The sequence below is a fragment of the Erpetoichthys calabaricus genome, chromosome 1 (assembly GCF_900747795.2).
Source record: "Erpetoichthys calabaricus chromosome 1, fErpCal1.3, whole genome shotgun sequence".
Taxonomy (NCBI): domain Eukaryota; kingdom Metazoa; phylum Chordata; class Cladistia; order Polypteriformes; family Polypteridae; genus Erpetoichthys; species Erpetoichthys calabaricus.
The window spans coordinates 85,401,402-85,426,711 of NC_041394.2; the positions used below are offsets into that span (position 1 = coordinate 85,401,402).

General features: G+C 38.6%; 1 protein-coding gene across 3 annotated transcripts in view; it reads right to left on the reverse strand.

The window, feature by feature from the left end:
* Positions 1-25,310, reverse strand: part of LOC114652793 (neurexin-2-like) — a 1,491,103-nt gene that overhangs the window by 954,665 nt on the left and 511,128 nt on the right. For all 3 annotated transcript variants that reach the window (XM_051920100.1, XM_028803111.2, XM_051920099.1), the window contains exon 5: positions 7,125-7,563. In XM_051920100.1, coding sequence (XP_051776060.1) covers positions 7,125-7,563 — 439 coding nt within the window. The remainder of the gene's footprint in view (positions 1-7,124; positions 7,564-25,310) is intronic.

Consider the following 25,310-nt stretch of genomic DNA (forward strand, 5'->3'; position numbering starts at 1 on the left):
TCTGCGTGGGTTTCTTCTGGGTGCCCTGGTTTCCTCCCATAGTCCAAAGCCATGTATGTTTGGGACATTGGCAATGCTAAATTGCTCCTAGTGTGTGTGTGTTTTTTGTCTGTGGAGGTGTGTGTGTGTGTGTTCACTCTGCGATGGACTGGCACCCCAAGCATGAATTATTCCTGCCATGTTCCCAATGTTGGATAGGCTCTGTCTCCCCTGCAACCAAGTTCTGAATAATTGGTTTGGAAGATGGATGGATGGGGGGGCGGCACGGTGGCGCAGTGGTAGCACTGCTGCCTCGCAGTTAGGAGACCCGGGTTCGCTTCCCGGGTCCTCCCTGCGTGGAGCTTGCATGCTCTCCCCGTGTCTGCGAGGGTTTCCTCCGGGTGCTCTGGTTTCCTCCCACACTCCAAAGACATGCAGGTTAGGTGGATTGGCGATTCTAAATTGGCCCTAGGGTGTGCGTGGTGTGTGGATGTGTTTGTGTGTGCCCTGCGGTGGGTTGGCACCCTGCCAAGGATTGGTTCCTGCCTTGTGCCCTGTGTTGGCTGGGATTGGCTCCAGCAGACCCCCGTGACCCTGTGTTCGGATTCAGCAGGTTGGAAAATGGATGGATGGATGGATGGGTAAGAGAACATAGTGTTAGGACTTTTGCTTGTGTATTTAACCACAAGTCCCATTTTGCATATTTGGGTTCTGACATTTGATTTAGTTTTTGTTTCTCTTTATTTCTACTTCTTGTCTGCTCTGACAATGAATAAGTTCACTCCCTGTATTTATTTATTTTTCTCCCTTTATGTTTTGTGTGCAGCCATGCAGGAATATCTTTTAACTATTTATGAAGTCTTGACTCTTCAGTTATGTGCGGGTTAATGATTATAATAGAGAGCTAGCGAGCAGCAGAGTAGCTTAGTTACTCTTTTTATCAACTTATTCAAATATTATTTATGAAACTTTGTCCAACAGACAATTTAGTTATGCCTGATACTCCATATTCCTTCTCTTTTTCTCTATAACCAGAATAGTCAGGCAAGTTATTGGTTATACAAAAGATTTTCTACTTGACATTCAGCTTTATCTTTTCATATGGCTTCATTGTTTGCATTACTGTGCATGTAAATTGAATATTTCATATTAAGATCTTCCTTTAGTCTAACAGGTGAACTGTGAAAAGAAAGATGAACCTCAGTGGTCCATTTAATGGTAGGTGGAGAATTTGATATACAGATCTTTGTGGCACTGCTAACATTTGGGGTGAACCATCTGTACTTTATGTTATGCGAGTACCAATAACGTGCTGCTTATAAACTCTTATAGATGGTGTACCACAAATTTGAGTATAGCTGCATTGCCTCTATATTAACATACTGTACAAAAATACACACAAAAAATCCTGATATTTGTCCTTGATGCACTGATAACACAACATATGCAAAAATACTGGAATTCTCTACTGTAACAATTTCTTGTTCAACCTCTAATAGATAGAGGTGTCCCATGGAAAAATTGTTGATGTAAGATATTTATTTAGGTCTTTCTTTAAGAAGTAGCAAAACAGTAGTCAAGGACATTTGGTAGTGTTGGATCACAGAAAATCTTACCCGTTATTAGGATAAAAAACAGATTCACAAACAAAAAGCACAAATCAAAACCACCAATTCTTTGTCTATTTATTTTTTACTTTGTTTATTCATTATTTGAGAATTAAATCTTTTACTAAAGGCTTTCCTTTGTTACTCAATGCTTGAACCTTAGGAACAAAGGTGACATTTTAAGATTGGCAGAAATTGCCAAATGTAATTACAGATGATGTCTTTTTCACAGGATACGCCACTTATTAAACTTCTTCTTTGAAAGCTATGTGTTAAGTTTTTTTTTTTTGTACATTTGGAAATACTAAGTTATTTCTTAGAACACCATCACTTCTATGTATTTGTTAAAAGATTCCATTCTGAGTAGTTTTTTTTAAAATAGAGTCCAATACTAATTAACACGTATAGGTGCAGATAACACTGCACCCTGCAGAGCAGCAGCCATTGTAAGAGAGTGAATGTACTTGTTTGTGCCAAATTTCACAGCATTACTATATAACTTTGTGAAGTAGCTTCACAATTACAGATCTCTTATGAATTCAAAAACTACTGTATATGCAGTTAATTCAAAGACAGATTTTGTTCAGATTTGAAAGCCTCTTACATTGAACCTTCACTGAATACATATGTGTGTCACCAAGGGCAAAAACGACATGAAGTTTGGAAGTGACCAATGCGACAGTTTTGAGAAAAGAGACTGAAGCTCAAAATGGTTACTGGAGAGATCCTCAAAAACCCACTGCATCTAGACAGAGGCACCATCTAAATATTAACAAGTCTTCACAGTGACATCTGCTAACTAAAGACAATGGTAACAACGGAATCTGGAAACATTCCCTACAATGATGGATAAGAATGGAAAGTTCCTACTGTTTTAAAAAGGGAGGTCTGGCAGATCAAATGTTCTTAGGGGGAATCTGAACCTTAAAAAGGAAAGGCTTCAGAGATGCAGTGGTCACATGCTCTACTAGAAAACAGTAACCTGATACCATTGGCACCTTATGGTGCCTGCCATCAAACAAGTGATATCAGGGTTAGCCTGGGAGCAACTCAAGGCAGGTATTTACAGTACCATAAATGGCTGCTCATTATTGAGATTCACTGAATATAGAGGTAGTCACAACCTCACTGGTAGGAAGGTAGTATGCTCAGAGGTGTTTAGAGATAACAGATAATGTGCTTGTTTGAAGTTTGTGTGTGAACTTAAGCATTGTGAGCTGCAAAAGTGTTCAAGCCACCAACACCAGTTAGACAGGGAACTTTGTAATAGATCAAAACTAGTGGGGCAGCAGGATTTTTTCACTTATCAATGTTACTTTAATTCCCAGTCCAGTTCAGTCCAATTTTTGTGGTGATTTCATGTCCACTTAAGGTTTTGTCTGCGCACTAAAAATGATTGGGGCACATGCATGCCCTGCAATGGATCACTCTGGAATGCAGATTTATCTTTCACCCATTTCTGCCATGATAAGCTCAGACCCTCTAAAAATATGTATTAAAGTCTGAGTAGTCATAAATAATCAGAACATCACAGTGATTTACTGTTTAAATGGTTATGTAGACACCAGTGGGTGCTATAGGTCTTTCAAACAGAGGAAGCACATTTTAGTCCTACATCATAAAATTAGTCAATTATAGCATTATGTTATTTATATGTAAATTTTGCCCTCCTTTCTTTTTGTAGGAAATTGTCTGTGACCGTGTCATACCATCTGGAAGTCCTTTGCAGAGATCTGACAATTTCCTCTCAATGGCCAGCAGAGGAAGGTTGCTTAAATGGTTTTGGCCACTTGTGTTAGGCTGTACGACCTGACTCATTTTAAGCAGAAGAAGCTCCTCTCTACAACTGCTGATGTAGCTCCAATTGGTGCCACTAAAGGCAATAGCTTGTACAGCTAAGGTATTCCACTATCCAACAACATGTTTTTAAAAAACACCAAGAAATCACACAGCTTACCCCTCTATTCCTACAAGTCATGATTTGAATATAGGACTTGGAGTTCGGATCGCAGTATCCCTACATCAAAGGGGAGACACTTTGGAATAACTCCTTAGGAAACACCTGTCTCATTTCATCAAATTTCCCTGGATTGATTAGTTCTAGGAAGTGCATACTTTCCAAATTTGAAAAACACTAAGAAATCTGCTCCATAAGATTGTCTAGAATCTCCATGTATAGACTTCTGTAATGCTCCTAGGGCTCCTGCAACTGTGACAGACACCGATGATTTTGCCTAGGCTCATTTTGAGGGTGTGATGTGAGACTTGACACTTTTGCAAAAACAGCTTTGAAAACCACCTCTGACCTTTTCGCTTTTGCAAAACAAAGGAGACTCTCAGTTCTTCGTTTGTAGTAAAGAACATCCATAGCCATCTGCTGCACAATCTCAAAGACCACATCAGTTTCTGAGGAGATTTGTTCATATACATTCAAACACACACAAAATTCTCCAGTGCCCTTAAGAAGCCTTTGGCAACATTGAGTGTGTCCTCCTACTATGGTCTCATCCTCAATAATCTTTTCAAAAGTCTTCAGCAGCCCATCATAGTTGTTCACTGTTCGTTATGTAAAGTTCCACTGAGCAGGAGTGTTTCTGGGCAACCTTGAACATCCTACAGACTCGAGAATAGACATCCACTTGGTAGATTTAGAAAAAACTGTAGCAAACCAAGAGAGAAATGCAAAACACATTCTGGATTCAAACAAGCATTTTGCCCCCTGAGGCAACACCAGGTTCAGTTTGTGTGAATAGCAGTGTACAAGCATTGCACTGGGGGCTGTTGCTTTAACTTTAGCCTGAAGTCCATTCAGAGAGGAAGCCATGACAGCAGCCCCAAGTTTTTCTTTGTAACTGTAGCCCTGCATGTTTAGAACTTCAAAGACACACTGGGCATCTCGCCCCCCAAAACATCAAAAAGTCCAACAAATCGCTCCTGAATCTGACCTGCAGTATCGAATTATGACAGACAGTTGTACACGACATGAAATTTCAGTTGTCTCATCTACCAGCCATGGAAAAAAGGGAGCAGTTTCAGTTTGACCTTTGGTTTCATCAACAACAGTGGCTGCAACAGCAGAAATAAAATCATTTTGAATGGAATGGGACATACCAGAAAAAAATAGAAGATGGCTGGAAGTATGTCGTCAAGAGAGAATCATATTTGTATAATGTTTCAAAGACGTCTCTGTAATTTCCCTTTTTAGCTGACTGACGACACTCATCATGCTCTCTGAATGTCAGCTCTTGATGGCCAAGCAGTGAAGTGACGTCAATTAGGCGGTTAAGAAAAGCCCTGTTTTTTTCATAGTTTCGTTTTGTTTTGCAACCTGAATGTGAACATCATTATGAACTGCATGTTCTACTCTGACCCTGCCAAGGCATCTTAATTGTGCACATGAACCCACGTGTTCATTGCTTTTCTCATGTCTTTTGCATGTCCTGTTAAGTTAGCCAGAACCAGAAACTCAGTTTTGACTAAACAACCTGAGATGGTTTCATTAAGAGGCATGGCCAACAGAACATTCTCTTAGTCACAGCACTTCCAGTCAGCCAGCAACACCTTGTCATACAAGGAGAGTTGATAAGACTGGTTACTTTTCCCTGAACTTTGAATTTGCCTTGCTGTTTAATTTTGAATCTCTCCTCATAAGGAACACTATCAAATGATGAATTTTACTAAACTGAAACAAGGAGCAAACTCAAGAACGCTCTATTTATGTTTTTATTTACAGTAGGATATGCACAAATGAAAATAGTGGGCTATATATATATCACTAGTAAATAACAGAATACAAGCAGCAGCGTGTCTCATGACTTCACTTGCCAAAAATCCGCATGGGACTGAACTTGAAATGCTCCCATGCCAAAACGCTGTCAATCAGAAAGAGATCCAGACATTTCCTCCAATCATCATGCAGTAGCCCAGCATCCTGGCCAGCCCACTATCACATTTACTCCCAGATACGCTGAGCTTCTCTGGAAATGATGGTCTGAAACATTTGTCCAATAAACATCTAGCGGTGCCACACTGAACACAAAGCATATTCTGAAGCGCCATTGAAGTCCAGTGAAGCTGCACTTCAATCGGTTTTAATGGATCGCGCTGCCATGGGACTGTATGAGAAAAAAAATCACGTCAGAGGACCTACAAGAAATTATTGCTGATTCTGAATTAACTAGCCAAGAAGCTGAACATGTTCTAGCACTCTCTTTGTAATAGCAGTGCAAATGCAACAGTACATATTTGACAAATTTTCTTTGTGACATTTTAGAAGGAGCGGAGCTTCCGTTCTAGTCTTACAGCAGTCACCTCTGGTAGACACACATCCTTCTTTTTTCCCATATTCATATACTTTTTTTATTGTGTATGTGTCCTCTGCGAGATATGGTATATAATCTAAGATGGTTAAAGCAAGTTAGAAAATGTACATTCATATGCGTTGTGGAACTTAGATATCTGTTTTTAAAGTTGGAACACTTTTAATATTTGCATATCACATTTCTTCATGAAAACCAAATGTGTTTTATGTAATCTACTACATAAATATAATTATATGTAGTAGATTACATAAAACAAATTTTTCACTTAGCATTTTAAAAATTCATATAGTTGAAAACAAAGTCTAAAAAGGTTTGTGGTAGCGGATAGTTTTGATTTGATATCAGATTCCAACTCATGTCATGTAATAATTGCATTGATTGATTGATGTCCTATTGCTAGTTACTGTTTGTGGAGGATCTGTGGCTAATTTCTTAAACATACAATTTTTGAAAGAAGCATCCAATTGAGAGTTAAAATCTGTGTTGAAGTGTGCCATATGCACATGTAAGTAATTGTTGTGATGGCGTGTTCCTTGGGAATTTGTTTTAACATCAGGATCTGTTATCTGTCATGTAAAACAGGAAAATACACAAGTTGAAATAACCTCTCTTAAATAAATTTGAAAGAGTAAAATGTTGTACAGAATAATTCTCTGTTTTAAAAAGATTTTTTTTTTAATTCACCAATGCATTTTAATGGGAGGTTATGAAATTTCAACAATTTATACAGTAAGATCTATTCAACGGCAGCAACAAAATCAGCCTACTGGGAGGAAATTTGTTTCCTTAGGACAAACAGGCAAGATATGACAAAAATGTTATTTGCCTTCATATTTAATGCAATTGCACCCAAAAATGGATCAATGGATAATTATACTGTATGTATACTGCAATTCTTCACATCACACTGTCAGTGCCTCCCCTTATGCACTCAAGTTACTTGTGTTTCAGTCTGTATTTGTCCAACAATATAGTTGTGACACTATAAATAAGTTTACCTGTACCTGTAATAAAGTTTTTAATATATAATACATAAAAATTCACACTGATGAAATATGAAAAGGTGTGCAAAACTGACAATTTAATCAGTTAATGATCATATTCAGGTATGCAGTGAACATTATTATTATTAAGTGCACCTAATTGGGACATGTAGGAAAAAAAATAAACATGAAGAAGCCAATTAAAGAAACCAGCACCTTAGTTAAATTCTTACCTTTTCGGCCATCCCGTTGAAAGTCCACATGGCTCCATTCTCCATCATTCACCTTTTTGTTGCTGGCTCTCATCTTGATTGCCCCAGATCCCATATCTAAGAGTAAGAATAAATATCCATCCAGCAGCTCAATCGCAAAGTAATCAGCCTTCTGCAATCTTTCTGATCGACCCTCCTTGGGGGGCTGTAACCGACCATGGCTAAACAGCAGCAAACCATTTGGCTCAGTGGTCCGAAAATCAAAGGAAATTGACCCAGTCCTCTTGGTGTTCCACTTTGGAAGGGCAATATAAGCTTCAGGGGTCTCAAAAGTCACCGGGTCAAGGGATGCTACATTCTCACAGCGAAACACAACATCGCCATGCAACTTCATTTTTGGATCTCCCTCTTTGGCTAACCGAGAAAGCTCCAGCTTGAAGTCATTGTTCTTATACACCACCTGTGGAAGGGGACAGAAAAGCAGTAACATGATTTGACAAGTGAAAGGTTTGAGAAAGAGTATGTGAAAACAGATGGAATGTTTGCATGATCAAATAGATACACCACACTACAGGGTTTGGAAAGGACAATGCTGCACAGAGGCAAACCATGAGGGGCATTCAGTATTCATTTGAACTTTAAATCACTATTTCTGAGGTGTTTTCATGTTAAATATTACCACTGGTTCACCAAACACAAACTAGATAAACAGGTTAGAAAATATATGAATTTGATGGATATACCAATATACACACCATAGTGGTTCATGTTGCTGCCCCATGGTTTCAGAGACATGGGTCTCACTCAGTCTGTGTGGAGTCATCATGTCTTTTTACTATGTACAGTAGAACCTCTGATCACGAACGTTTCCGAACATGTACAAATCAGGTTACGATCAAAAAGTCTGCCAAAACTTTTAATCTGTTCACAACCACACGCTCTGGTGGCGAACAAAAACACTGGCGCCCAGTTTCCCTACATGTGTTCATACACGCCAATGATTTGCCATTCTCCGTTTCCCATTTTCTTTTGTTTGCGTATACAGGGCCTAACAAAGCAGCTGATGTTGCAAAATGAGTTATAATGTTAACCAAGCAGAGGCCTCAAGTGCTGGAAGAGGTGGAAAAACTGTTGCTAGTGTGCTTGAACGAGAAGCAACTTGCAGGGGATAGCGTAAGCGAGTCGATCATATGCGAGAAAGCCAGGAAGATTCATGGCGATTTGCTGAAAAAAAATCATTCTTCGAGTGGAGAAGGTCAGGAATTTAAAGCCAGTAGAGGATGGTTTGAAAAGTTTTGCAAGAGAAGTGGCATTTCATTTTTTTTCCCTGTGCTTAAAACTCATAAAAAAAGTGTTTACAGCGAGCGGTTCATAAGGGTCTAGCGCGAACTCTTACAATGTTAGTTTTCTCTGTTGTTCAAGGTTTTCTCAGTGTTATTCAATGTTTTTACATTTAGTTTACTATTACACTGTGCATTCTATGGCATAATTAACTATTTTTGTGCAAAAAAATATATTTACATACAGTTCGTACAGTCTGGAACAGATTAATTTTATTTACATACAATCTTATGGGGAAATTACGTTCAGGTCGCGACCAAATCGTGTCGCGTCCAGAGTTTTGGAACGAATTACGGTCGTGACCAGAGATATCACTGTACTCTGGTTTCCAGATGTACACACCAGCTTAAATGGCCCAGTATACATATGTTCACAAGTGTGCCCTGAGATGAACTGGCATTCCCATCCAGGACTGGTATCTAAACCTACCATAAATAGCTCCAGTTCCAAATGATATTACATTGCAATAAATGTGTCCAGAAAATAGATGTGAGGCTATATACATTTATATACCGTAATAGTATTTAACATACAAGGCAACAGTAGCGAAGCAACAGTGCTCTTCCACCAGATAGAAGCAAATGAAGAAAACAAATAAGTAAATCAATCAGTGATCAATTCTACCTGCCAATATAATCAAAAAGGCCTCTTTAACAAGACAATGTGTCAAAAAGAAATTCTCCAGGAGCACCACAATGAGACAGAGGTTTTGTGAGCAACAGTAGCGCTCGTCCCACAGGACCAGGGATTTGATTTAGTGATGGACCAGAAAACAAAATTGTTTGGTCAGAAAAAAACAAACTAAAAAGTCCTCACTGCCTAAAAATCTTTCCCAAAATAATTATAGTAATTGCAAAGCAAGATTCTTTGCATTTATCCAAAATCTTGGATGCCAACATTATTATATGATTATGAGTAACATGTTGCACTGCTGACAGTCATGTGATTGGCAACAAAAAGTTCATGAAATGAGCACAAAATGGCAGTTAAATAACAATAACCAACATGTAAATAATTTAGTTATTCAAAATTAAAAGATAATCTACCCAAATTATTCATTAAATCAAAAAAATAAGAATTACGACAACCTGTCTTGGAGGACTAAAGGAAACTTAGCATTATTCTCTCAGGACATTAGAGGGTTGCAGGTTACTGTTCATTATAAAACAGATTGGAAATCAAACAATTATAACAATAATAATGATATTATTTAATCATTTTATTTATAATGCACCTTTACTATGCTCAAAGCTCTTATAAGGATGTAGTGGTACTGGGACCCCAAGGAGAGTACTGTAACATAACAGCTTGAGATTTTATACAGGCATTCCTGACTCAGAAAGTGATTCCAGATATGGCTGCACAAATAACTTCAAAGGTGTGATTTTAAAACTACTCCTATTAAGAAAAATGTTGAACAGGCTGTTCAACTTAGTGTAAAAATAGTGTATACTGTATATAACAAGTGGCTTAGTGTAAATGTTAGTTGACATGGACATAAACATGTCAGAGAGAGAAGGAAGGCATGTGGTGCTTTAAATGTGAGAAAGCCAGTTCACCCAACTGGTATTTAGGAGCCACACCAGTGGCAGGCAAACTCAGCAGGGCAATAGGATTATGCTTCTCATTTCTGATTAATCTGTTATTTTCCTTTGTTCGTCCATGCCTCGTGTATTTTTATAATTAAACCTAGGCTTGGGCTCTTCATGATATTTAATTTAGAGCTTGAGGCACTATTTCAAAACCAAATCAAGAGGAACAATTGCAGGGGTGACAAATATTCAGGGAATTTATTCCCTGACTTGAACAGAATCCCAGTGTGACTTTTCTTTTCCTAAACTGGAGGAAGACGCTACCTTTCTCAAGGCCAAGAGTATAAAGTCAAGGCAAACAAGCTCAATGGGAAGACAAAGAAAAAAGGACATAGCATTCTCAATCAGCTTTAATTCAATCCCAACTATACTGGGTTCAGTGCAAGAAGCAACCTTGAGCAGCAATCGTAACAGGCAACAGTGTACCACTGGCAGTGACCACTCATGAGGCAGACAAACTTATGCTCACAAAGAATCCAATTTGGAATGGCCTTTAACACACACGTCTTTGAGGGTGGTGAACGAAAACCACAGAACCCATAGGAAACCCATTCACAATTTTGGAAGAACACTCACAGAAAACCACTGGCTTATGGAATTCGTTCCCAAGACATTCAATCTGTGAGGTAACCTGTGCTCATGGCTGTGCCACTTTTCCAGTCCACAAGAAAAAAAACAGAATATTTCATCTCTGTTTTCACCTACATGTGGAATGATGGTGCAGTGGTTAGCACTGCTGCCTGGCAGTGGATTTGAATCCCAGCCCATTCACTGTCTGTCTGGAGTTTGTGTCTTCCTCCCAGGTGCCAAGTTCTCCTCCCACATTCCAAAGAAGTGAATATTAACTTTACTGATAAAACTGAATTGCCAGAGAATATTGACAAATTACATGTCAATTAGCAGTACATGCAAGTAAGAATTTCACTGTAATCTGTACACATCACAATAATGACCCATTCAACTAAGCGGTCACATATAAGTGAGGCTGGGTTCAGGCAGGAGTCTTACAATGGATTGGTGACCTGTCTGTGGGTGACTCTCATATTTTTCCAGTGCTGCTAGAATGTGCTCAGAACTTGATGAAGCTTGTTCAATAGATGTTTTTTAACAATTCCATCTTGAGGTTTAAAGTTTTCAAGAAGCACAATTGCTTGGTAATAGCAGCTACATGATCTTCTTTCATAAAAGTTATGCTCAATTCAATTTATATACACATGTTCTTTTCCTGATTTGGTTCTGTTCTGAAGGCTTGAGTATTCCAGTCTGAATGCTGGATTATGTTGCTCTGCCAAAAATAGCTAATTCATTAAAATGTATGTTCATTTCATTTTGCATCTGTCTGGCACTGACGCATAACAGGGAGATTTCTTTTTTGTGCAAACTCTTTCTAGCTGCACTGACAGAGACAGATGAATTGGCTTCAGAAAAAAAAATCTTTGCTAAAGTTGGTGTCCAAATGCAGGCTGGGAAACCAAGATGATGATAACATTCAGCTCTTTGTTGGTGCGAGTGTTTGTGCAACATTGCTGTTCACAAATGTGCTGTACATGTGTGTGCAAATCTTCTGTATTAAATTGGAAATGTTGATAAAGTAAGATGTGGGGGGGGCGTTAAGGATTTAGATGTAGAAATCAATTTTTAATTTGCCTGTCATGATGGTAAAGCAGGCATGTCAACAACTCTGACATCAAATTAATTAGACAAATGCCTGGAGAAAGAGAGAGAAAAGCGAGAGGGGGTAATGAAAGCAAAAAAAAAAAAAAATACAAGGTCATCTATAAGAGAGAGAGAGTGAATACGAGCGAGCAATGCTTAAAAGACAGCCTCACTTCACTCTCGCCATCAAAGTCAATGCCAAGAATGTCTGTCTATGTGTGCGGATGAGCTCTTGGCTTATTTTAAAAATGATCTTTTCTTCTTTGTGCTTCACAGTGAATCATGTAATGACATCTATGGCTCTGATGGAATGAAACATTAGACTTACTGCACTGCTGTACTGCTGTACTCAAGCTTTATATGCATGTGCTAGTCATTCTGGCCACACTGGTGCAAACAGGGCTTTTACATTGGATTGACTTAACATGCACCTAATGATCTTTCTGCATTGGCCTCCTTTCAAAACCCTCTGAAATAAACTGAATTTGCTCTGCTCCTGGATTAACACCTACTGTACATTATAGCAAGAACCATCTTCCAGGCTAGTGGTTTTACTCAGTATTTAAGTATCACTGCTTTGTGCATAGGGATAGTAAGACAGATATTGTCATACTGTGTTGTATTATGTTTTATTTTTTGATTTTAATATGTACAAATCATCCACATAGATGCATTCAGGTTCTCCAGAATAAATTCCAATAATTTACTAATTTGCTTTAATAAAAAGGTTCTGATTCTAAGAATCAAGTATTTAGTCATGTATGGTACTTTAGTGCCTATACTCCATCACCCAACTTGAATTCATGATGAGCTGACTGGACAGTGCCAGTAGAGTTGGGCAGCAGGCATTAGAAGATATGAACTGCAGTGTCACTCTCAACTCTAAAGTAATGTAAGGGATAGACTAGCTCATAAATGTTGACTGTTTCTCTATGCAATAACTGTAAAAGTTAGTACAGTGGAACCTCTGTTTGCGAGCATAATTCGTTCCGGAAACGTGTTCGTAGTCCAAAGCACTCGTATATCAAAGTGAATTTCCCCATAAGAAATAATGGAAACTCAGATGATTTGTTCCACAACCCAAAACTATTCATATAAAAATGATTAATACAAAATATAAAGTAAAAATACATAAAACAAATTAAACTGCACTTTACCTTTGAAAAGAATCATAGCTGGTGTGAGTGAGTTTCTAAACTCTTGTGGGATTCCACCCAACAGGACGACATGCAGAAGAGCGTCCCAAAGCAATCAGTCTCCCAGCGCTGTAACAGTTCGCCATAAAAGCGAATCCAAAAAGATCGCGGACATGCTATAAGCACATGCCGTCGATGGGTGATACAAGTAACAAGGAACATTATAAATGCGCAGGGCCCTGCCTGACTGCTGTGTCTGTTTCAAGCTGAATAAAGCTGGTGTTGCTAAAGTACTGAGACTCAGCTTTGTGTTTTAGTGTGCAAGATGTGTGCACACACACATACACACACGCACGCGCGAGCGAGCACACACACACACACAAGCGCACGCACACACAGTCACAATGCTAATGCTGTAGTAAACAGTATACGCTCATACAGATGTTTACTATGAGTGAGGCACGCCGACTCAGACGGAGAATAGGAGACGATTGCCCACAATCCCGCAGCGAAAGAGAGAAGAACCATCAGCTCAGTTGTGATCACATGACGCTCAGCAGTCAAAGAGTATACATACTGCTCGTACTGCAAGACCTCGCTCGTTTATCAAGTCAAAATTTATTAAAAATTTTGCTCGTCTTGCAAAACACTCGTAAACCAAGTAACTTGCAAACCGAGGTTCCACTGTATTATAATGGTGCTGTGAAATATCATAAGCCTTGGGATGGTATCACAGATGAGTTACCAACTGCATAAGCTGGCATTCCACCATTTCAATGAGCACTTTCGTTTTTAGTTGCAAAGGAAACTATAAAAATGGCAAGCTTATTGCTGTTGCACAAATTCCAACTAGTGTAACAAAAGCAAGTCATCCTTCTAAAGACAGTGAGTTACCTAAAAGAACAATGTATAGAGCAAGAATCCATTGAGGAATGGCGTCACAGTGTGTTACTGATAATTTGTAGCTGTATATTGGAGTCAGTAATGAGCATTGTACAAAAATAAAGAGCACAAGGCACAAAGAGTGTCTTTGACCACCTACATTTTCAAAGTTTCAAGACAGCAGTTATATTTATGGTCTCTCTTCATCACTGTGTGATAGAACAAGATCCAAGATTTAAAAAGTTGTGTGCTTTTATACCATCTAACCTCTATGCATCCCCTGTGTTCTTTCATCTATACATATAAAAGGCAAAGCCCTCACTGACTCATCACTAATTGTCCCACTTTCCATTTAGGTGGGAAGCTGAAATTTCGCGTGCTCATTCCTTGCAGTGTACTTATAAAAGTTAGGTATGTTTCATGTCCTATTGCAACACCGAAGGGGGGGAAAACAGGTGTACCCCCTAAACTGTATATATAGATAGGGGAAACCCCTCCTCACTATTTACACTGTATTTACAAACGTTAAGTATGTTTCATTTTGTGCCATGCCCCGTAATGAACTTTCGAAAATAACATCTTCTTTTTGGTGGTTATCACCATTATGCCATAAGTAACCTTCGGAACTGACTTCTCCTTTTGGCGATTTCATTCCTTATTTTCGTTAACAGACGATTCATTTCATGGCAGAGATGCACAAGGGCTTCCCCTGGTCCCTCTTCCTTTTTCCGCATGGCCGCTGTCCGCGTACCTACCACATGGCTGGCTCCCTGCCTAAAAATGTCCATTTCTCATACACAACATTTACAATCATAAATTAAACTCTTTACAATCATCAAATTCACTCTCAATACTAAAATAAGCCTACGACAATTACAGTACATTGACAATCATGTTATGTTATTTTTAAAATGTTTCCTTTTCTTTTTCATAACTTCTTTAACACACTACTTCTCCACTGAGAAGTGTGGGTATTTTGCTAGTACTAAGATAAAATACATTGTCTAATTTATCACACCCCATTCATCCTCTGCCCATTCTCCTTTCATCTACTAAATAGTTGAGGTCAATCAACATACCCAGAACAAACAGGGTTCATGATGGTACTCAAATTGTGATATGCATAACGTTAGGATTTTCTTCTTCGAGCTGAGTAGCATGGTACTGCTGTTAGTTGGTGCTGCTCACAGTTCTCAGTTTTATCCATGCTCTGTTCTCCCCTTGTGTGTGTGTGTGTGTGTGTGTGTGTGTGTGTGTGTGTGTGTGCGCGTGTGTGTGTGTGTGTGTGGATTCATAAGCACACATAAGGTTGATTAATAAATCTAACTGGCCCAGTGAATGTAATTGTGTGTGTTTATGTGTGAGAATGCCTTGTGATGGACTGTCACCTGAAACAGAGTTAACTGGTTCCCAACCTTAAACTGACACTTAAGTGGCTCTGGTCGTTAGCGGACTCTGCTACATACACTCTCTCTTCTATTCTTTGTTCAACTTGCAGGGGAACTATGCTTGGCTTAAAGTGCTTGACATAAGAAGAAACTTCCATTCCTCTTGGAATAAGTACAGGTCCCTCCTGTCTTTCTTCTCTGTATCTCTTCTATCTGCAATGAAATCTTTCAAAACTTAATCACATCTTTTGAAGAAAATGCTCTCCATCTCTACCTTCTTAAGCAGACCTGGGTAAAAATATTGATTTTCTGTTTAATCGATATTTTTTGTTTAAATTATTTTAACGAATCTCAAGATTGCTCTCGTGAATCTCTGTCCTGCTCAATCGTTATATGTAGATTTTTGCTCATCTTTGTTTTTGGCATCCAATCCAGTAGATGTTGCTAATGTGCCTGTTAAGGTTTCTGTGGAAAAGCACTTTACTATATCACATGAAATGGTGTGTCCTCTTTAAATGAAACCAACATCTTTGACACTTAAATCAGATGCATGGACCTACTGTGGATTCAAACGATGTGTCAGTAAAGGACAACTTTATAAAATCAAAGCCATATGTAAGCTGTGCAAATCAGATATTAAATTATCAGATATCAGATATTAATTATGTTGTAACACAACAATTTTGAGAAATCACTTATCCCGAAGTCACCCATAAACGTAATCTCTGTCCACATCTAAATGAGTAGAGCATAAACAATCTACACTGTAGATGGCGGGTAGGTCCAAGCTTCTGTTTAATTCACCTTGTGCCCAAAAATATAACAGAATCTATAGGAGGGGTCCCCAGCTCCGGTCCTAGAGACCCCCAGTGGCTGCATACTAACCCCTACTTTCTCTACCATTCTTTTTCCGTTTTTTTGTGGTGGCGATCTGCGCAATCACTACCCAATCAAAGCACTGTGCTGTCCCTACATTGATGGATTAAAGGCCATAGGTCCACATGATCATCATCATCAAGTTCTTCCATGTAAACCCTGAAAACCATGATGACTGATTGAGATCAATTACAGTATGTTAGGTAGAATGCCTAGAGGGGGCTGGGTGACCTCGTGGCCTGGAACACCTACAGATTTCGTTTTTTTCTCCAGCTGTCTGGAGTTTTTTTTTTTTTGTTTTTTCTGTCCTCCCTGGTCTTCGGACCTTACTTTTATTCTATGTTAATTATTATTGCCTCATTTTATTTTTATATTTTGTTGTTTTTTCTTTTATCTTTTCCTTCATCATGTAAAGCACTTTGAGCTACATCTTTTGTATGAAAATGTGCTATATAAATAAATGTTGTTGTTGTTGCATATTTTCATTCTAACCCTTTTCTTAATTAGTGCACTGTTTTTGTTGCTAATTAACTTTTTTGAATTAATTTTAATTGACTTGTTTTAAAGTTTTGTTCCTCTGAATTTCTTCCTCATTCCTCTGAATTGCTTTATTTCTTTCCTAAAATGGCACCCAAACAGAAGTGAAATGTGAAGTGAGTGAGCCAACAAAAGACCAACTAAGTTAGGGCCTGAAACTCCAATGAATTTCACTCCAACCAGTTGCTTAATTAGGCACTGATTCTCGTTAATTAAACCCTTTCTTTAATTCTGTGGCTTGTTGCTGCTCTCATCATGCAATAGCATACATTTGTGAAATTGTTGATTTTCTCTTTTCTAAGAGCACTGTTAAAATGTTGGGTCTTGTTCAAAAAGCGGATTCCAAAAGCAACCGGGTGCCTGACCTTAAATTTTAAAAGGTGCCTAATCTTAAAATTGTCCATCCTGTAGTTTGTTTTAGACTGGCCTACCCCTGCTACAAATCCTGAACTTAGGGTTCGTGGTGATAAGGCCAGGTACATCAGGGTCCCTAATCAACAAAAGTAAAGTAAAAAACAAAAGTCCACCAAAACACAGTGGTGTCCGCTTTTTGAACAAGACCCAAATGTTTTAAGGACAAGAGCAGATCAGCATTCCTGAGACCATCACCTTTCATTATTTTCAGATATTATACAATCAACACAGTTTGCTGGCCATGTTTTGGTTCATTTTGTATCTCGTTATTGTTTGGCTACTAATTAAGGAAAAAGAAACAATTAATGGGTCTGAGTCTTCAAGAGCAAGTCAAATAAAATTAATTCAAAAGAAGTTAATTAGCATCAAAAACCAGTCACTAATTAATAAAAGGGTTAGAATGAAAACCTGCAACCTCTGGGGCCTTCCAGGACTGGGTTTGGGGACTCCTGATCTATACCAATTTTTATCTTTAAAGATAAGAGACCCTACATTGTTGTTGAAAATGAGGGCTTTTGACAAATGATAAAGGTTTTTGAAGTGTGGTAAGCTATACCAACCAGAAAGCAAATGAGTGAAGTTATCCATATCCATATTACTAAACGAGAATGGTAAACCGGATATGGACGCAGGGACCTGCCCGTGGACGCAAAAGACATAGTGCGCAAGTGTCACACAAAGCCCCCCTACCGAGTGAAACGGGAGAGACTACGCACGTGCGCAGGCGCCACACAAAGCCCCCCCACCCAACCCCACCAGAGCAAAACGGGAGAGACTACGAACCGTCAGAGTAGGAAACAAAGTAAAACGTCATAAAGAGGTTAAAGAACAGGGACAAACACATGGAGAGCAGGTTACAGAACAAAGCCCCCCTCCCCAGAGTAAAACAAGAAAGACTACGAACCGTCTGACATGCCGCAAGCAGGATAAAGCGAGGTCAGAAATAAAACACAGAATAGGAAACAAAGTTAAACTTTATAAAGGGATTAAAGAACGGGGACGAACACATGGAGAGCGGGTTACAGATGATGAAAACTGGAATGCAACATTTTCAAAAAAACCTAGGCACGAAACACATGCACACCGAGATACAGAATATAAAGGCAGAAACAACGACAGTTAAACGTCCACACCACACAGCGGAGGTGGACCCGGAAGGCGCGGTAAAGTACAAAAGGCAAAGGCGCCTACACAGCATGGTAAAAACCAACATAATACGGAAGGCGCAGGCGTCGCCGCCATATTGTGAGTGGCACTAATGCGTGGTGAGAGCGCAAGAGAAGACATAGTAAAACAAGAGGAGTCAACGCCCCGCCCAGAGTGAAATGGAACACACTACGGAGTCCACAAAGGTTCATACATCAAACCCGAGATGGTACGGACAAGCGTCTGAAACCGCGGAAGCAAAACTGTCTCGGCTCCAAAACCAAACAGCTCAAGAACTAACACAGCTTCGACACCGACCCCGCGTGAACAGATCTAATGAACGTGGACGCCTACAACACGCGTCTCAAACTGCGTAGGCAAAGCAGGCACGGATTCAACACGACACAGCTCGAGTGACCAAGATACAAACACGCGCCTGGATGGATATAATTAATGAACGCAGGCACCTACAACGTGCGTCTGAAATGCTGCAGACCAGACAGGCACTGCTCCAAAAAGAAAGAGCTCGACTAAACGAGATACGAAGTGAAACGGGAAACACTACAGAGTCCGCAGTGCTCCACAATGCACCGCATAATAGTTCGGAAAGAGCTTCGTAGTAACAGTGGGGAGACCCAGAGTGACACGGGCAAACGCTCCGTATTAAACATACGTCATCCTCACACGTCCAAACTATACAGCATAGGTGAATCACATTACAGTGATGCATTATTAACAGTACGATAAACATCACAGTATCGCAAACAAATGAAAATTAGTACTCGAAAAAGGGAAAATATATTCACCACGGACCAGGTGTCATTGAAACAAAAGCAGAATAAAGTGAGATCAGAAATGAAAGACAGAGTAGAAAGCAAAGTAAAACGTCATAAACAGCTTAAACGAGGGAGCCAAACACATGGACAGCAGTTTACAGATAATCAACACCGGAATTCAAAAGCTTCAAAAACTAAAGCTCGACTGACCTAGATACAAACTGAAACGGGAAACACTTCGGGGTCCCCAGTAGTCCACAATGCACCACAAAATAGTACGGACGGAGCTCCGTGTTAACAGTGGGGGGCCCCAGAATGACACGGGCGAACGCTCCGTATTAAACGTGAATCATCCTCACACGTGGCTGCCCACCAGGCACGGGTTCAAAACGCCAGGGGTAGGCGAGCGAAGCGAGCAGGGGGCGGAGCCCCCTTGTTGTACCTATGCTTTATGAAGGTCTTAAGCAAAGCTTCACCACATCTCTCAGGCCAGTGGAGAGAGTAGCCCTAACTTGCAACAGCTGAATATACAGGGCAGCAGATTCCTACGTGACAACCACACATTAAAAACACACCTGTGGCGGATGTGTTGCAGACAAGCATGCTGCATGCCACTCACACTGGAAGTAACCTTGCTGCCTATATAAAGAGCTGCTGGGATGAGTCACTGTTGTTCCAAAAACCTTTCTAGCATTTCCAATGGGCTGTTCCATTCACTTACTGCCGCTGTCAACAAGCATCAGCTCTATTTTAAAATGCTTCTTTTTTGTCTGAGTACTGTGAGAACACATTTTCCAGACTCATTAATGTGACTGCGACAACTGAACAACTGAAGATATGTGTAACTTGTAGAATTATTGAAAGACACAAGTCTTCCTGCTGAATCTTTAAGTTCAACTAATTCAACATTATTTTAAATGTCCAATAGGGGAATACATTTAGTTAACAGATTAGTTGAAGGGTGACACAACACACATAACACACAAATAGGTTACTGAATAACATTTATTATTTAAGAAGTAATGTTTAATTATTTCATAATAATATACGGAAGTGCTAATTTTGTTATGGGTTCTGAACAATAATGATTAAGCATGATGCAGTGTACAGCAGAGCTGATTGTGAGCTGCTTTTTGTTTATTTTTTTTCTAATCATGTTTTCAGTGGTGTCTAGGAGAGACATAGCGGTTAATGAACAGGATTGCTAAACACGTCCTTTCAAACTCACTCTCTGGCACTGATAAACTGTGTTACCCACTTAATCTTCTAATCCTCCAGTTGTAGAAAATCAAATGTCTACAGAACTGCAACAGCAGATTTTGAATGTTCATTTCCCTAAAAGTGCATTGTATACTTAAATGTTAAAAATTGAGTCTGATGCATGATGAAAAACTTTTAAGTACAGTTTATTGAATCAAATCAGAATCAGAATATCTTTATTGTCATTGTAACAAATACAACGAAATTATTGGCAGTAATGCTGAAAAATTCAAAAGAAGCCACCATTTGCTCTTGAATTCTCCGTTCACTTTCCTGGCTGTGTCAAGCTGAAGTGCTCTTCCCATACATATGGAGAGTTTTTGGGACTCTGGTTGCACCCATAATCCAAAGACATGCAGTTAGGTTGATTTGCCAGAGTTACCCGGTCATGTGTCAACTAATCTAGTTGGGTAACCTGAGATGAACTGGTATGTAATTAGGGATTAGTTCTGCTGATTTGTGATCCTGTCCAGCCGAAACTGTATTTAACAAATGAATGCATGGATGCTTATCCTAAAATGCATTTTTTTTATTTTTATTTCTTTGTGAGACCTCTTAATAATAGTTTGCGTAACTTCTTTGGTGATTGAGTTCCCTTCTTTGGTTGATTGGAGTACATATTTGGTATTTAGCTTTTTGCTCTATTTGTCTAAACCAGCAGTTCTCAAACTTCTTTAGAATTTCTTGCATGTCAGTCCCTTTAAAAATTGTTCAATGGCTCGCGGACCCTTTTATTAAATATTTAAAAATCAATATTATTTCAAGAAAATTGGGGGCGCCAAATACTTTGCACAAGGATGCCACATACCCACTGCGTGGCACTGCATAGGTACAGGCTGCTGTAAATAAAACTTTTTTGACAAACAATTATTTATTCAGAAATTATTACGTACATCTTAGTTATTAAATTTAAGTTAAAATTTTAATGGGATGGATGCATCTGCTTTGCCTTAACCATTTACGTTGAGCGGGCAATTTCACCACTTAAAAACACAAAAAATGTAAAATATGTTGTTTGTTGATTATCTGTATCTACCTTTAGCGCTCTTATTTGCTTCTAAAATATACGAAAACTGTTCACGAGTGTTTTGATTCCACGAAAGAATCGATAATTTTTGATTATGATAAAAATAATAAGGGCTGGTTTGTGCTGAGCGATAACGGTGGGAAAACAATACAGTGGCAGCGAATAACGGAACAGCGGATTGTCGGGTCTAGGTGGTGGGGGTAACGACGGAGCTCAGTCACTTACTTCCCCTCGGATGGTAAAGGTTAATAATTATAAAATTATAAATAGTATAAATATGCAATCATTTCTCACGGTCGCACCGAAACTGCTTCTTAAGAACCGCTGGTCTAAACAAATGCTACCCTTAAGGACAAACTCTTTGGTTAATTCAGAATATCTCCTGTCAAGTGGTCCCGGACTAACAATGTATTATTAGAAGTGTAAAAAGCTACTTGTCTTATAACTTTAACAAATTCTTCACCTAAAGGTACAGAATAAAAAGTCCACACAGGAAGGAGGCACATAGAGTAACTATAAATCCAATGATGCATTGGTGGATATTATAAAGTAAAAGTCAGAGAAAAACATAATTTAATTAAACTTCTTTTACTTTCCCTGTCTCTAAAATGTTTGGGCAGCTATTGTTTAAATTAAAACCTACAATCAGCTGGGTCCTCGAATCAACCCTAATAATATAAAATAGATACTGAAGTGCCAATACTCTGGGTAACTGTAAAACATTTAACTGTTGTACTCCAAATTCTTATTTCTGTTAAAATTAAATATCATTGTTAAAATTATCATTTTAACACAGCTTTACATATTAAAAATTTGGAATACCTTGCAATTACAAGCACTTGGAGTATGAGAAATGTGCTATATAAATAAAATGTATTATTATTATTATTATTAAGAAAAAAATTAAAGGATTGATGAATGCAATGTTGCCAACATGGAATAAGCTTTGAGCAAGTGAAAGATGCTATTTATGAAAATGTATTTATTAGTACTGTTGTTATTATCATTTATTAAATATAAAGAAGCAAAAAAATGGAAAGGATTGATGAATGGATTGTACTGTAGTTGGCAATAAATGAATCTACACATGTTGTCCATAATAATTTCTGAATTAGGAGCTGGCCTTGAGTAAATACAGGGACAAAAATACACTGAATGACATAAAACTTGAGGAGGATGTACACAATTTGCTCATTCTTGTGACATTATTTATGCAGTACTAGGAAACCTGTGGGGAAGGGGCAAGCAATTCCATATATCTCCAAGGTTAATTTTACTTCTTCTCAGGGATTGACCAAAAATTGTTTATGAAACACCCACCAGTTAAGGGCAGAGAGTTTGTGCTGTGGCTGGCTGAACATTTCTCAGTGGCCACAACATGTTTTATCTCATTTTTCCTAACTTTTATCCCAATTTAGGAGCACTGTAGTTAAAAGTGAACATAATTATTTATTAATTATTGCAGGTACATTTGGGGAGCAGTTAGTATTGTATTAGGCACTTTATCGCAGATCTTGTTCACCCTACCATTGTAGTGTAAAGAGCTTCTAATGAATTCTTTGCTTATTTTGATATCAAGTTTTGTGTTGCAATTATGTCCCCAGAGTGTACTGCAAGTTCTTCAGGCTCTAAGCCCAAGCATACAAAGTGATGTGGCTTATTGAAAAAAGATTTAAGGGAAACTTTATGTTTTTATGTCAACAGCTGCTGCCAGCCACAACCAGCTGGCTAGAGACATTTAGGCTGCTGACCCCAACATTTATCACAGCCCCAAGGTTAAATGTCAGTTCACCTTTGCTGTGCTCCCATACTTTAAAACCCCCAAGAAGCACACAAAGCAGACATCACCAATGTCTTACTTCAAGCTAGTGCATCCTTCACAATCTCCAACATGTTGGATGTGATATCGAGACTTCACCAGTCTCAGCATCTTCCAACAGCAGCAACTAAAGTTTTTATTTATGGAGCTGTTAGTACAAAACGTCTCAAAATTATAGGGAATGACTAGCGAGAAAAAATATTTTGCATGTTACCAATTTTATTTTGTTTACTGCATTTTATAGGTTATTTCATCATTATTCTGATATGAAAAGTACATATTATCAGAAATAATGTTTTGTTATGAAAAATTCTATGAAGAAAAGTGCATTTTGAGCAATCTCTAGCAAAATATTACAGTTTCTGGTGGTCGCGGGAATCTAACCCGCTATTTTTCATAGGTTCAATGTATTAACATTGACATCTGACTTTTGCGCCATTTTCTAGCAACGTTACACACACGCTAACCCCCGAAAGCTGACAATTTGGTGTAATCTACAAAATGGTGCAAATAATGATGTCATTATCAAAACAGTAAAAAAAGGAAAATACAAAGTTGCAAACAAAACACTATCTTTACAATCAGGTTTCATGCAGGCAAGAGCATCCCACCATAGTAGAGAAAAAAAATTGTTTGAGGATGTTCCAAAATGTAAAACCAGCACTGATGAAAAGGTAGAATGACATAGGCAGTAGATGCTGCTGTCAGCAATTTAGTATTTGTATGGAAGAAGAGAGGAACAGTAGGTGCAACCATGTTGAGGATCTGAAGACTGGCAGAAGGTCCTTCTAATGGGCAAAAGCACATGGCCACTAAAAAGAATGAATGGATTTTGTTTCCCTTTTAACGTACAGTATGTTACCGAGGAGCCTCGCTGATAACTTGTGTATTTTTGATCATTGATACATTTTGGACTGCTTGCTTTTATTCCTGTTGTAGAGACACAGTGTAGATTAGCTTCCATATTACTCATCAAGGAGTGTAAAATCATAATGCTTCTAGTTAGTTTAATCAGGATTATCCAGTAAAGTGTCTTTTAGAATAAAAAGTCATTCTTGTTAAACTTTAAATTAAAAAACAAGAAAAACAACACATTTTTTCTTCTTTCACTTCACTGAAAATGATTCAAAACAAATAGTAAAAACTAGAAATCATGCAGGTCTAAATTGAATAGTCTCTGACCTTTTTTTTTAACAATGTTTTGCATTTTGCTGTTCTTTATAGAGATCACTTAGCTTACCGCCCACCCACCAGTATACACGTTTACCTTATCTGTGGCATATTTGTCTTAGCCATAAGCAGGATGCACTCAGTTTTGACATCTCTTTATTAACTGGATGCATGAAATTTTGCCGGCAGCGATGAGAGGTGTAGGATTTAGATTTGGATGTGACTGCTCCAGCACTGCTGATTACATTTATGAAATGAGAAAAGAGTCCACCCAGTACTTATTAGGAGAGCTTTTAGAAGCACTGGGGATGTCATTTGCCACCAGCCGCATGCTAACTTATAGGCAGAGAACTGTGCTAAATAACACATCGATAATCTGTTTAGGTTTATTTAAACATAAGCTTTCTAACCATGTCAGTTTAATCAAGTATAACATCCTGGAACAGTTGCCTTAGTAAGGGGGCTTTAAAAATAAAATAAGTGTCATTTTGTTCTATTTAACCATTAGCAACACAACAGGTTTATTTAGCTTTCCTACTAAGGCCATCAAGACATACTGATGACTACTGTAGGTACACTGAACAGTACAAAAGAGATTTTAAAAATGCTAGAAACAACACTGTAATATAAAATCATGAAGGGGATTATCTTATAATATGCTGCAGTCCCTTACATATCACAAATGATTAAAGACACCTGGTTAAAATAATGAGATTTTATCATATGTTCGCAAGGCTGTCGCAGTCCAGAAGAGTTAAAAATCAACGCCATAGAGTCATTAGCCCTAGAAGATTGTATGGGATGGCTTGAGTGTAGCCACAGTTCTGCACTAGAAAAGAGCTAGGAAGTGAACTTTTAAACAAAATACAAAACGGTGAAGTGTGTGTGTGTGTTTTTTTGTTTTTCTTTCAAACAGCCATTCCAGCAGGCCCAGCTCCAAGGTGTCATTTAGCCAGGTGAACCCCCAGGGAACATTATGTTAAGGACCCCACCCATGTTATCAGCAATCCCACTACTTGTTGGATTTTTGGGATTTCAGCACATCACACCTCTTCCGTGTGATTTTGGTCTAGAGCCGAGACTGCCTTCCAGTAAAGCTATACTCTAGAGGTACAGATCTTGCATTAGAGAAATATTATTTTTTATTAGATGTTTTTGTCTTTGTTGGTTTTATAGCAAGTTCAAAA